Genomic DNA, 14270 nt, shown 5'->3' with positions numbered 1-14270 from the left:
TTAAGGTCACCTTAACAACCTACGATTCCTGATGGAGCAATCCTCCTGGGTTCGAGTCCCAGTCTCATCAAACTTCTAATCATTTGCCCTCTGAGGTACTTTTTTTTTTCTTTTCCATTTTGTCTTGCTCGTCTTTAATGGGTCTTCTCCCGATCAAGTAGACCAACTGGAGTGTGTGAAGGCTTGGACGAGAAGATGCCCGTGTTGAAACAGAAGTGAACAACGGCCAGGCCTATGAAAAAGGACCTACGACATGAACAGTCCACAGCTTAATCCAGCAGCCAATGCCCACTTTGTTTGAACAAGGCCATGAACATCAAAACAACAACAGGACCGAGATCATGTTTGAACATATAAGAAACTGGTGGTGCCACGAGGAGGTAGGCCACCCGACCCCCCTCCAACAACTTACTTGTACAGGTCCGGATCAGTAAAAATGAACATTTACCTATTCTATTTCATCCCAGTATTTCTACTGGCAGACTCACTATTATGTCTAATTTGGTCCAGATTATTTGCAACAGACCCCGTTGCAAGCTCAACTCATATCAAAAATGGCACCTGGATTCGCCCGACTGTCCCCCAGACTGGCCCCTGGACAGAGATTTTAGACGAAGTTCAATCGCGGCTTAGCAATATCGCGGATAATATTCCAGACTACACCACCTCGAGAGCTATTCTATCAATGGCCATTCCGATAAACGAAACCATCATCTTTCATCAAGCCAACCGAAATCTAAGCATCGTCCGACAAGAGAACCTCAACCCGGCTGGACCAAAGAACCCAATCATCGAGCTTTTCCAAGCCATGAAGGATGAACCCTCAAAAACACTTAAATTTAACCAAACGCGGTGGCAATCGATCGCATCCAAGTCGGAATGCGATCGGCTCATCAAGCACGGTACAGTTCTGCTAGAAATTCTTAAAGAAGCCCACACATCTCGACAAGTCGTCATAGATGTGGTTAGGAGAATGCAGCAGGACAGCCTAGATGACCTCACCCATCAAATCTGTCGCGTCTCGGAGGAGCTTAAAACGCACGCACTTAGAGCAAGAGTCTTTGACTGGCCTGTCCACATGAGCCTACAAGAGGCCCATGAAGCAACTCAAGTTATCTGCAGACAGACTCAAGATGTTGAAACGGAATTGAGGGCGTTATTTGACAGGGTAGGCATCGAGATGCAAGCCATCAGGTCTTTGATGCGCCAGGTCGAACGAGTGATCTCAGACTTGCGCAAGAGCAAACCCTTGTCAGAGAATACGATAAGCCTTTATGAGTCTGAATATTATTGGATTGGCGAGGCCGTGGTTGAACTTGTCGAGGTGGGTTGGCTTGAACTGTAGGTAGGTATGACTGGTGTACGATTGTATTCGCAGCGCAGGTTCATCTTCTAATGCTTCTTATTGATCTATCAAATGATTAAAGAATAGTCTGTTTTACTTTTCTAATTTCGCTTCCTACTATAACCTATGAAGGTATGTGTTTATCTTTCTTGGTATCTATGCTGAACATCCCAGACCGCGCTCCTCCACAAAAAGTAATCCGATTTGGAGCACTATCATATTTAGTCAGTCTCGCTAGCCAAAGATGAAAGCACATCAAACCAAAGGTAAGTTAAAAGCAGGATAACAGTTCGTATTGTCCAGATAACGAGCAGCTCATGGCTTCCCTCTCGTGGCGCCGTCCTTCTACAGGGTAAGTGAATGTACTCTGGGCAGAACCGCCCTGTTTGGATTACTGCATCCCGTCTCTTCCGATTGTCGGAATGACCAAGCTGGAATTGAGCAATGAATATCATTAATTTCAATGGGAAATTTTGAACTCGACCCAAAGCGAGGTACTCAATATTTCTCCCGGGGTACAAAGGGACGCTGCCCACTGATGCACTGGCAGGCGTACTTGCTCTAAGGTTGGTTATGCATCCATAAGTCTTTATGCAAATTGGTGACAGAAAATCGCTGAAATATGCATAATGATTCATAATTATGTACAGGGCGCATAAAGTCAATGCAAACAGGACCCACATCACGCTCTGGTCTCTGACGGTCTTTCTCCGACGGCGTTGCTGACGGTCCCTTCGGGGGCTCGCCGAGCTGTCTTTGATCTGCACTTACTTGGCGTTTGAGATGTGTGTTGTTGTTCGTTAAGTCAAAGCTGGGTCCGTATGTCCGTTCCGTACTGTACATGAGGACTGCTCTTTCAGCGGGACCCTGTTTCTTCGAGGATGAGTAGAGTCAGAGTCTTGAGTTCCTATTATTAATTGTTCCTATTATTAATTACCCCGCCTTTGTGTTCTCGCATCGGCGGTGTATTAAAAGCAAGAGTCATCACCATTCTTACCAACACCACAAGCCAAGATCTCAACATGAGCGAAAATCTCCAGCCAGCCATCAACCCTCTTGTGCTTCAGCGCATTCCTGATTCTTTGGTCTGCCAATCTGCCCTCGCCCTGGCTCGCAATGCACTGCCTCAACCCATCTTGAACCACTCGTTGCGCGTTTTCCTTTTGGCGCTATGGCTGGCCGAAAAAGAACAGTCGAGTTTTGCTTCCGATCCTCAATTGCCCCGCCTCTTTGTTGCAGCCATCCATCACGACATGGGTGCTAGCGATTTGTACAACGGTTCACAGCGTTTCGAGCTTTGTTCCGCCGACTGCGCAAAGGCTCATCTCCTTGCCCACGACTACTCGGAAGCGGAATCTCATCAAGTCTGGACTGCAATTGCAGTGCATACCTCTCCAGGTATAGCAGAGCGCATCGACCCGCTATCCAGACTGATCCGACTTGGTGTGATCATGGACTTTGGATCTGAAGAGAACAGGGCAAAGATGGGAGTGGCTGAATATTGCAACGAGATTGAGAAGCTTTTGCCAAGGTTGGAAGCGGAAAAGAGCTTGGGAGATGCTGTGGTGAAGCAGGCCAAGAAGATTCCACATGTGGATAGCCTCACTTGGCCTAGTGACGAAAAGTTCCCGTCGGCAAGTTGGCCTGGTATTTTGCTGAGGGCACACGCCGAGAACCCAGATCACGCAGGAATAAATCCTGCTTTCTGAGATGAGCCAAGAAGCCTGAGAGTCATTGAGGCAAGGATCCAAGTGTCAGGGATTGAAGGTATCCGACAATTGGACAATGTGCACCCGAACAAACAATGTAGATTATAGCTTGTGCTAGTAATAGGCGGGAACTTAAACAAGAGTCCAGCTCTAGCATCTCAATGACGACTCACAAGAGACACGTTAATAGGGTCTTCCCCCGAACTGTCCTCCATCTGTTGGAAGATTGGACAAGTTCGTCACATCCCACGACAGCCCACGCCCATTTGATCAAAAATTCGGGGGTAACCTCCCAGTTTTCTTGAGAGGATGGCTCTCCCCAAAGTATGAGACCATTCCTAATGTCGTCTGTTTCATCGACAACGGGTACTCCTTGTGAGACAGTTATCGGCGCATAGGTCAGATATCCAACGAGATCCGACAGAAATTGTCCGTGATGGAAAAAGTTTTGCCGACGTAGGAGGTTATCTCTTATCTTTGGGAAGGGGAGTGCATCAATCCAGGTAGGATGTGGTAGGTTCATCTGAAGCTGTGTTGGCTGAAGGCAGGCTGGCATGGATTGGCGTGTTTGTCTGAAGACAGATATCTCGCACTCCGATGTTTTTTGACTGGGCAACGTATCACCCATGGGGCTGATGAAGCTCCCCACAAGTTTGAGCAAATTCTTGTTAGACAAAATTCCTCGGCATACGTTGTAGCCTATGAGAGGTAAAAGGAGGTGATCAATGGGTAGAGAGATGCGAAGGCAACTAGTCTTGGTAGTAGAGAATTGACCCGGAACCTGATAGGTAGTTGAGGCTTGCGATGGTAATGACCGTCCATCGTCATGCTCTGAAGTGCATTTATTGGCGGCACGGTCCCTCGAACTGGGGACCGGAGCTTGCGGAGTTGGCTCTGGAAGAGCCGGAGATTCATCAAGTCGCCAGCGGTTAACCTGGTAAGGACCACGCGAGTTATGGGTGCCATTTTGATCTCTCAGACGTTGCCCTGTTATCCAATTAGGCAAAACGATCTCTTGTAAGGATATAGACGTGGTCTTACTGCGTGCTCTCTGATTGATCCGATTCTGGAGTCGCTTTCGTTCCTTTCGTTCCTCGGCGGTGTGTTGGGTACCAGTCCCCATCTTTACGAAACGACAGGGAGGATGATTGCAGAAGAAGGGGGAAAACAGGTAGGTCTTGAATAAGCCAGCGTCAAAATGGTAATTTCTGTCAGCCGTTCAAGTCAATATCGTAATACATGGAGGAATTCGTTGGTTGTTATCTTGGATCTGGCGACAAATCCGGACATTGGCCTAAACTCCGACGCTATACCGAAGGAGGAATTTTTGGTCAGTCGAAAGAGTTTCTATTTCACCGACGGGGAGTGGATGGGCCAATCAGAAGTGAAGGATGGGGCTTTTAGATATGGAGCAAGAATGACATTCATGGACATGGAACAAGGAATTATGCTTTGGCCATTGAGTATCATGATGACGAGCTATGAGGACAGCGAGGCTTCGGCTGAGCCGTCTAGCCCGCAAAGCCGACATTATAAACGAGCTCAATATGCCCTCGAAAAGCTAAGTCTCCAACACACACCTCAAGCTCTCTCATCCAATATTCTTCCACAGTTGTTCACAACTACCTTAACTATACATCATGTCTCGATACGCAGCAGCTCATGCCAACCCTCAGGGACCTGGAGATGCGAGACCAACCGCATTGCAAATCGTCAAAGATGAGGGGATGGAAGGCAAGCTGAATGGCAAAGTCATTGTTGTCACTGGAACCTCATCTGGAATCGGAATCGAGACAGTTCGTGCTCTCTCGACCACTGGAGCAAAATTCTTCTTGACGGCTCGAAATCTTCCCAAGGCAAAGACTGCTTTGGAAGGTGTCTTTGACCCTGAGCGCATGGAGCTCGTTGAGATGGACCAATGCTCGCTCGAAAGCGTTCGTACCGCGGCGAGCCAGATTTTGGCCAAGACAGACAAGATCAACATCCTAATCAACAACGCGGGAGTCATGGCCATTCAGAATCTCGAGTTTACCAAAGACGGGCACGAGACGCAGTTCGGAACCAACCACTTGTCTCACTTCCTCTTCTTCGAGCTCTTGAAGCCGGCTCTGCTCGCTGCCACCACACCTGAATTTAACTCTCGCGTTGTCATTCTTTCATCTACGGCGCATTTGTTCAACAGCATCAACGATTCAGACAACTACAACTACCAAAAAGGCGGATATACTCCGTGGGGTGCCTACGCCCAGTCCAAGACGGCCAATGTCTACATGGCCAGCGAGCTTGAACGACGATACGGAGCCCAGGGGCTTCACGCATTAAGTGTGCACCCTGGCGGGATTTTGACTGGCCTTTCGCAGCATATCCCCAACAGTGAGCTCGAGGCGTTCAAGGATGATGAGAAGCTCATGAAGCAGATTAAGAGCCCCGAACAGGGCGCTGCCACCACGGTCTGGGCCGCGATTGGAAAGGAGTGGGAGGGCAAGGGAGGAAGGTATTTGGAGGACTGCAGAGAAGCAGAGCCCTCTAAGGATGAGAAGCCTCCGGCTAGTTCCGGCTATCTTGAGCATACCTACGACCCAGAGAGGGAAGGCCGTCTTTGGGAGGATTCGCTGAAGCTTGTGGGACTGGCTTGAACGTTTACACAGCATTTAGAGTCTAGAAAGCGTATTTGATAAGACATTACCAATTCATATACCTATGCTACGTTAGGTCGTGACCATTGCGATGCTTTTGACACCTCATAGCGTATCTCCAAGTATATCATTAGGAAGCAAACTTTTCTTGAAGTCGCCTTTTGTTTCCCATGGTGCTACTGCTCTTTCATACTGGCGCCAGGCAAGAAAAAGTAAGAAAAGATACTTGCGTCGAGAATCCTTCAGGCTTTCAGTGTGCCTACAGATCGACCGCTCCAGACCTAGGACCCAAAAGCCACCTGCTCCAAGAGAGGTCAATGCAGAATAACACATGCAGCCCGGAGCCAGTGGTAGTTCAGCCAAGGCAAAACTGGACTGATAAGCATGCCGCCTTCGGGTTGTCCCGCATGTTGTCGGTGTCAAGTTTTAAGTCTATTCCGCCTTGCCGCAGCCTTTATCGCATTACCCCTTGCTGGTGCGGAGCCCCTCCTCGGAACTGCAAAAGCAAGCCGCATACCAAAGCTCTGACAGCCACCGTTGAACAAACCGGAGCTGACCTATGTGGACGGTCCGCTGACAGTCATGTGCCGAATCATGGCGCCTGTGCTGGAAGGGCTTAAGCCACAGCAGCAAACTGAGGGGATCTTGCCTATTGCCACTTCGTAATTGGATACTAACTGTGCTGTTTCTTGGCATTTACGTGTGTGAATCACGAAATGAGGGACGGACCTCGAAATACAGTGAGTGGCATATTCAGCCATGAATGTGGGAGAAATAGAAAAGAGACTCAAGGGACGTGCTGGACGACATTTTGTTTCACCCAACCCCCAAGCTGAGGAGAGACTCTTCTCAATCTTGGTATACGCCTGCTATGATTCTCGGAAACCCTTCAACACCTGCGAAGCTGGGAGTCTGGATGGACTATTCTAGAGATGCCATCTCATCCGCGACTTTGACGCTCATCAACAGGGATGCCGCTGTACTTTTGGCCTTCCTTGCTACTCTTGTCGCCATCACTGGAGTTCGCAGCTGGAGAATCAGCCGGTTTGCCATGTACATGGCCTTCGTCCCTACACAGCAGCATGTCGAGGCCAGTATCAATCATCAGCTACTTCCACAACAAGTCATCCTCCGCAATTCCGAGACAGCTACTGGAGCTGCAGTAGGCCTTCTCAGCTACACATATGTCAACAAGGAAACCGAGGCTGCCGGGAATCGACACAGGCTGAAGGGAACCCTGTTCGGCGTGATAGCATTGGGCCACTGGGCCACTTTTGTCGTCCTCTCAATCCTCACCTCCCAGATAGTTCTTGGTAGAACTGTCGTCTCCAAGGCTACCTCGAGCTGCGGCAAATGGGGGCCGGACCTCAACAGCTCGAACTTCAACCTGGTGTACAACGAGCTGGGACTCAACGCCACGCTTGATGCTGACAACTATGTCCAAAATTGTTACTTCAACCACGTCAAGTCGGGCATCTTTGACTGCGAAAGATTGATGAGTCAGGCTATTGATGTCTCAGTCACTCACGATGCCGAATGCCCGTTCCCTAGCAATGTATGTCGGACCAAGTTTGCTCTCGCCGTCGACACGGGCAATGTCAGCCTCGCCCACCTTGGCATCAACACGGGGCTTGCCCATGAGCTCTATTTTCGACGGCGCAGCGTGTGTGCCCCCATCCATGAGGATCTTTTCTATGTTGGAACTTATACATCGGCAAACCTGTCGTGGTTCAAGCCTGATGAAAAGATGGACATATACCGCTTCATAACACCGACGGATGATTTTCTCATGATGGACCATCTCGTACGCCACGACAACCGGAGCGCCGCCTACAAGCTTGATGCCTACCATTTCCCATTCTCCTATCCGCTGCCCGAAACTTTAGCCGCTCCCTTGCACTTTAAAGACCAACTGCGCGATGGCTCCCACGGGCCGAGCATCATCTTGCTCAGCGGCCGAGGCATCACATTCACCAACAAATCTGACGACGCCCTCTGGTCTGTTCATACAGAGGTCGAATACCCCAATGGGACCTTCCGGGGCCTTGACCTTACCAAGTTGCCCCCGAGATATAGAATGGATAGGGTCCTTAATATTATCGGGTGTGACGAACGATTTCAGCTGTGTGCCAAGCATACCAATCGCTGTCTCCCATGGTCGGGGCTGATACCCTTAGTGGATATGAAGGCCATTGACGATAGAGCCAGCTCAGATGCTCAAATAGGACGGGATCTCATCACAGCGGTATCTCTACTCGATAATGTTATCCCCGACACGAGTATCCCGGCTGTTATTGCCGGGCGTGACGGCTCGTCAGCCCTGAGAGCCTCAAGACACATGAACAATGGAGAACAGTACTACCTCGAAAAGGAACAGTGGAAGACAGAAGTTACGTACTGGTTCGCGGTGGCAATGGCCAAACTACACAACTCGGCATCTTCAATACCATCCAGGGGCCGAACGGTCTGCGTCCCACTGACACCATGAACCTATGGGCTGATTCGCCGATGATGAATATCTGTGGCAGGGTAAAGTATCGTTCTGCAGACCACACTTCGCTCAGCTTTGTTGGGGTGGTGGTTGTCATTGTGGTCTCGGCGTTTCTCATTACTATGAGCCTCTTTGATCTTGTCATTGATTGGGTCCCCAGGAAATGGCGTGGAAGAAGGCTGATGCAGTGGGAAGCATCAGAGAGCTTGGCACTATTGGAGCGGCAGAAGGGACCTGGACATGATCGAGAGAGGGAGTCTTCAGATAACGGACCGCAGTTGTTAGTTGAAGAGGCTAGGCCTAAGCTCACTTGAACTGTTGTTGATCAACATGTTAGATCTTTGCTCTTTGTCGTTGACGGTCATCAGTTGAAGCTGCTTAGGATAACATGAAATCTTCACTCACTCTCAGCCTTCAGAGTTCTCCTTACCCTCCAGTTCATGAACCCTGAGTGTGACTGAGTCATACGAGAAGCACAGACCAGCTACACATATTATCCGCGCGCGAGCACCCTCTACACATCGCCTTGGTGATAGTGCAAGCTTCATAAGATCTCTCTAAGCTGCTCTTGTTTCCATTTACCAACAGGCTATATGGAACGTGGTACCCCCAAACCCCCATTCAACGTTTCACGACACCCACGTCGGCACTTAACACCTCTTTTGACGCAGATCCAATTCCACTGGCTCGGATCTTGCAGGCTGCCACATGCCTAGTATTTAAGCATGATAGCCTGGCCAATGGGCTATTTTCCTTCTTCCCCGGCTCACCATTTTGTCCTCGCTTGAAATAAGCCGGCCCGTTTAACCGTGTATTTGGCCGAGAAGCGGCGTGGAGATCCTTTCTAGATCCCTGGTTAGATTCTCCCCGCATCACCTCCGCATGGTTCCCCGACAAATGAGCTTTTTTGGGTCCATTTAGCCGTATTCCACCCCGGCTTTTAGTCCTGGGGTCGATATCTCCTTGCTTGCGCGGGGACTGCCAGAGCGTATTCATCCCCACTATTCCAATGGCAGTCCCCGCGCAAGCAAGGAGATGGAGTCGTGACGTCTGGCAGGTCGGCCGCCATGCGTCAGACTAGACGATGTTACCCTTCCAATGGCCTCGTGTTGGCGAGTGAAATAGCCTGTTGACGGGACGGCGGGACGGGGACCGCGTGGAGATTTCAGCTGAGAAATGCAGACTATATAGACCTAGTTACGAGTCGGTGAAACCTCCTAGAGAGACAACCTCCTCTACTCAACCCTCACACAGCCTCCAAATCGTCGCCATCATGGTCAACGTAGGTTCAGCGGCCGACCCTATCGTCACCCGCCTCGTCGAAGAGGACAAGACACCATGGTACAAGAAACCAAACCTCCGCCTCATGTACGTGTGGCTCTTTTGCTGCTGCATGGGCGTTGAGATGACTTCAGGCTTCGATTCGCAGCTCATCAACACGTTGCAGTTTGCGCCTACATTTCACAAGTGTAAGTATCTGTTAAACAGAGCGTGTTTCACAGTAGCAAGCGTTGAAAATGTGGTTGAAAGAGCCTTGTTCTTCGACAACGGAAAGGGGTCGGAAATACCCCAGATTTATCCACAAAGGAGGACCCACAATTTGGGTCAAAGCCCGGCCAATCGAATCCAAGCGGAGGAATCACGCTATTGGACGCTCCGAGTTCGTGCTAACTTGGGAATAGACTTTGGCAATGGGCGCACGAACGAAGATGGCGATTTTGCCATTGAACCAGGCTTGCTTGGCTTCGTCAACTCGTCGTATCAGCTTGGCTCTATCTTTGGTGTTCCACTCGCGCCTTGGTTCGCTCACCGCTACGGACGACGATGGTCCATCATGTTGGGCTCTCTAATCATGGTTGGAGGAGCCCTTCTTCAAGGTTTCGCGCAGCACGGTAAGATGAAGTCTTTCGAACTCGGTATAGACAGTAATACTAATGAGCTACTACAGTTGCCATGTATATCATTGCACGCATGCTCCTCGGAGTTGGCATCCTCTTCTGCATCATCTCTGGTGCTGCCTTGATCGGAGAGCTTGGCCACCCCAAAGAGCGTGCTATTCTGACATCGCTCTTCAACTCGTCGTACTTTATCGGACAGATCACGGCTTCGGCCATCGCTCTTGGTACCACCAATATCCCCAGTAACTGGGCATGGCGTGTCCCATCTCTCCTCCAGATCTGCCCATCCTTGCTTCAGATCGCCACCGTTTTGTATGTATTCTCCCTCGTTACGCCAAGTATTAAGACTAACTAGAAAAACCTAGCCTACTTCCCGAATCTCCCCGTTTCCTCGTCGCGAACGACAGAAGTGAAGAGGCTGCCGCCATTTTGGTCAAGTACCACGCTGAGGGCGATGCCAACTCACAGCTCGTCCAAGCCGAGATTGTACAGATCCGAGAGACTATCAAGACAGAGATGGAGGTTTCCAAACAGTCTTGGCTTGATCTCCTCCGCACCAGTGGCATGCGTCGCCGTGTGCTCGTCACGGTCTTTATTGGTCTCTTCACCCAGCTTTCTGGCAACACTCTCATCAGCTACTATTCTGGTATTCTCTTCCAGATGATGGGATATACCAGCAACTACGCCAAGACCAGAATCAATCTTGCTTACGCCTGCTGGGGGTTGATCAACGCGACAATCATTGCCCTTGTCGTCACCCGCTTCAAGCGCCGACATATGTACATGCTCTCGGCCTGTCTAATGCTCGTTACCTTCATTGCTATCACCGTCTCCCTTGAGAGACTGCAGGCTGCACAGGCAGCTGACGTAAAGAACAGTGCCGCTGGCATTGCTGCCTTGTTCTTCTACTTTGCCTACTCTCCAACCTACAACATCGGAAACAACGCTCTCACATACAGTAAGTCTAAACCCCAGTATTCATATGATCCCTCTAACCACATTCCAGCCTATCTCGTTGAACTTTGGCCTTACGCCCAACGAAGCCGCGGTATCGGTGTTCAGCAAATCTTTGGCAAGCTCGCAGGATTCTTCTCCACAAACGTCAACTCGATTGCGCTCAACGCCATCAAGTGGCGTTATCTTGCCATTTATTGTGGCTGGATCTTCTTTGAGTTTTGCATCGTCTTCATGCTATACCCAGAGACGAGCGGCCGAACTCTTGAGGAACTCACTTTCCGTAAGCCTCGTTTCTGCTTTTATATGTCAGAACACTAACATGTTGCCATCACAGTCTTTGAGGACGACGAGTTCAACGAGAAGACAGTTGCTGCTGTCGAGAAGCAGATTCACTTTGGGGACCAGACCGAGAGCTCTAAACAGGAGGGTAACCCTACCCAGACTCAGCACAGAGAGCTCGTGTAGGTTAGCTATGAGAGTGAGTGAGAGGGATATTGGAAGAGACAAGGGGTATCATTTGCAATCATTTGGCAATGCATTTCTACCTACCTATGGTTCCAACTCCTTTACTGGATATGCACATCAGGCTGTCTAAGGTGTGTCCTTCCATAGTACATATATGTCTATACTCTTCAAACGGAACGGCATGTTACTCTGGCTCATGTGCGACTTTGCGACCGTTGTCACTCGCATGAATAATCTAGAACAGGGCAAACACCTCGTCCTACAAGTCGGCAAATTTCTACCTTGTGGTGACTGTCGCACATCTGTTCAAGAGCCACCTGCAATTCGTTTGCATGGCTTCAAGCAAGGCTGTTACACTAGACATCCACTCCAAGCGCCAGAGATACCCATTCCAGGTCAAAGCAGTGCCCTCTACCCGGTCGATGGAATTGACAGTGTAGTAATCGACTGACCACACGATATTGCGGCGCTGAGCCAACCCTGACGACGGTGGCATTCGACGAAGGTCTCTATAGCTTTTGTCTTGGGCAGAGAATGCTCAAAAGACACAATTATTCTTGGGTCGAGGGGGCATCGAGGAACAATGTCTCTTGTTGGCGGTGAAGCCCCATTGTGGAATTATTTCCATAGGTAGGTCCACAAGGGCTCCCTGGATGTCGTTTACCCACCATATAAATTGTAGATCAGGCGCTTTGTGCATGCAGTAGTGGGCAATAATAACATGCCGTTACGAGTGAATCGCCCTGTGCTAAAGTCGCGTGATGATCGACATGTCCTTGCGTTGCTATGGACAACACACAGACAGGCGAGACAGGTGCAGCAAAGGTTCATATTGGGGTCAAAAAATGTCTCCGGTGAGAGAAAAGGGCTCCCTATGTCATCGTACAACATCGGAGAACTGGCTCTGCTTCAAGACCGATGCAGTGCAACAATCATTAAGCCAACAGCTGTGCGAGCATTTGTGGTGGGACTACCCCCATGCATCGTTTTCAGCAGCATTATACTTGCCACGCGCTCGTCAAAAAAAACACGAGACACCAAGCCAACCCTCTGCAGCTATTACGGCAAAATAGACTAAGTCTAAGGGCTAAGACATTTAAGAAATATATAATAAGTAATTAAACAGTATTAAAAAGTAATTATATTATCATTTCCCTCATTTATCTCTTATTTTGTTTATGTTTAGACTATAAATATATCTCCCATCTTAGCTGACGCGGGCGTCTTGGTGTCTCAAGTTTTTTACGACCCCGTGCTTGCCTGTCTCTGTGTTTATGCAAGACCTCAGCTCGTCCCATAATGTTATGATGTCAAGCGCTGTCAGCCAGCCACAAACAGGGGTTTTCAGGTCGCCATGGTTGCGCTGCGGGGAGAGTGAGGGGATCCCGACAATTTGATGGGGCACCAAGACAAGAAATAGCGACGGCTCACCTTGTTTCTCAGCACTCTAATTCGGATTGGGAATCTGTCGTTGGGTCATGAACTTGAGCTGAGCCGTAGCTGAGATGCCCTCAATGCAGTTCAGCTGCCATCCCAACTTTGAGGCCTGCCTGTTCACGGCGCTCGCCTGAGGGATTATCGTCGCCGATTATTTCGTAGTGGCCAGTGAGGGATTATTATCGGCGATTACTGGGCGCTGTGCAGTAGCTCAGTGCCCCAGCTCTTCATTTGCTGGCATTCCTGCATCAAACCCGCTGGATCCCTGCATAAGCGGGCGGGATTGTAAGACACGGCAGGCTCTGTGCTCACTTTGGACATCCAAGTGCAAAACCGGTGAGACACGCAGATCGTTCAGTTGAGGAGGAGAGAGTGAGAGGGTAGAGGGAGAGAACTGACAAGTATAAAAGCCATCAATGTTGACGTCCCGTTTCGAACATGTCTCTTCATCATCAATCACTTTGCCTTTACGTTCCCCATCCGAGCAGGGATAGCCTAGTGTCAAGATGCGCGTCTCCTTCTTCCTCTCAAGCCTCCTGTGGCTTTCTACCGTCTCAGCCCTGCCAGCCCCTCTGGATGAGCGCAAGGCAGTCGGCTGCGACTGTACCGGCACAAAGAATGGAGGTCCCTCGTCCAAGGAGTTCATCTGCCGTGACTCCCGCCTTGGACCCAAGGTCCTACCCAAGAAGCTTCCTCTCGACAACCTTGTAGAGAACTATGACCGCTTTGGAGGACTCACTCCGGGTCAATTCCTCGACAAATGGACCGACGACAAGGGCAACTTCATCTATCCTCCTCAGAACGGCTTCCAGCTTGACCAGAACGGCAACGCCATTAACGGTACCATGGAATTGCAAAAGGGCGCTCTCGTGGATCGCTTCGGAAGCGAATATGGTACGTGTTTCTCTCGTATCAAACAGATGCGAATAGTCTAACCATCCCCCAGGATCATTCATCTCTGCTGCTGCTGCCCCTTACTCTCAGCGTGCTCTCCCTCCCTCCAACCTGGCCACAAACCCTTCATCCCCCAACTTCCCATACAACTACCACGTCTACCGAGTGCTCAAGCCTCTTCCCGTTGTGGGAGGCCCTATCGCACCTTGGTTCGGCCAGCCGGGACTTGGTGCCCAGTTCTTCACGGGTGGGGTGGGCAACATCATGGCTCTGATCGAGAAGGGTTACTTGCAGAGCGTGGATCCATCAGTCTTGATCTTCAGAGGCAAGGGCTGCGCTTGAGTATAACAAAGGGGAACGAAAATAAGATTAATGAGACATGATCTATGCGCGTTAACTGAATTATCTACGTCCAGTTCAGTCACACCAGCACAGGTG

The 14270-nt window shown here is 49.9% G+C and overlaps 5 protein-coding genes across 5 annotated transcripts; all 5 read left to right on the top strand.

Moving 5' to 3' along the window:
• Positions 1–2367: 2367 nt before the first annotated feature.
• On the top strand, positions 2368–3054 carry MRS44_015357 (uncharacterized protein; the record flags this gene model as incomplete). The annotated part of the gene is made up of 1 exon (XM_046267820.2): positions 2368–3054. One exon carries the CDS (start codon positions 2368–2370, stop codon positions 3052–3054), a length of 687 nt encoding a protein of 228 aa, XP_046126297.1.
• Positions 3055–4694: 1640 nt separating this feature from the next.
• On the top strand, positions 4695–5690 carry MRS44_015356 (uncharacterized protein; the record flags this gene model as incomplete). The annotated part of the gene is made up of 1 exon (XM_046279721.1): positions 4695–5690. The coding sequence occupies one exon, from the start codon at positions 4695–4697 to the stop codon at positions 5688–5690; it is 996 nt and encodes a 331-aa protein (XP_046126295.1).
• Positions 5691–6561: 871 nt separating this feature from the next.
• Positions 6562–8178, top strand: MRS44_015355 (uncharacterized protein; the record flags this gene model as incomplete). Its single annotated transcript, XM_065619175.1, has 1 exon — positions 6562–8178. One exon carries the CDS (start codon positions 6562–6564, stop codon positions 8176–8178), a length of 1617 nt encoding a protein of 538 aa, XP_065475247.1.
• A 1276-nt stretch (positions 8179–9454) lies between these two features.
• On the top strand, positions 9455–11941 carry MRS44_015354 (uncharacterized protein; the record flags this gene model as incomplete). The annotated part of the gene is made up of 7 exons (XM_046273100.2): positions 9455–9650; positions 9864–10073; positions 10130–10391; positions 10445–11037; positions 11086–11316; positions 11371–11497; positions 11746–11941. The coding sequence occupies 7 exons, from the start codon at positions 9455–9457 to the stop codon at positions 11939–11941; spliced, it is 1815 nt and encodes a 604-aa protein (XP_046126293.2).
• Positions 11942–13444: 1503 nt separating this feature from the next.
• On the top strand, positions 13445–14174 carry MRS44_015353 (uncharacterized protein; the record flags this gene model as incomplete). Its single annotated transcript, XM_046267819.2, has 2 exons — positions 13445–13832; positions 13885–14174. The coding sequence occupies 2 exons, from the start codon at positions 13445–13447 to the stop codon at positions 14172–14174; spliced, it is 678 nt and encodes a 225-aa protein (XP_046126292.1).
• Between the last annotated feature and the right edge of the window lie 96 nt (positions 14175–14270).

Source organism: Fusarium solani (genome assembly GCF_023522795.1).
Source record: "Fusarium solani strain SB1 chromosome Unknown bctg00000011, whole genome shotgun sequence".
Lineage (NCBI taxonomy): Eukaryota > Fungi > Ascomycota > Sordariomycetes > Hypocreales > Nectriaceae > Fusarium > Fusarium solani.
This window is presented reverse-complemented; position numbering and strand designations above follow the sequence as displayed.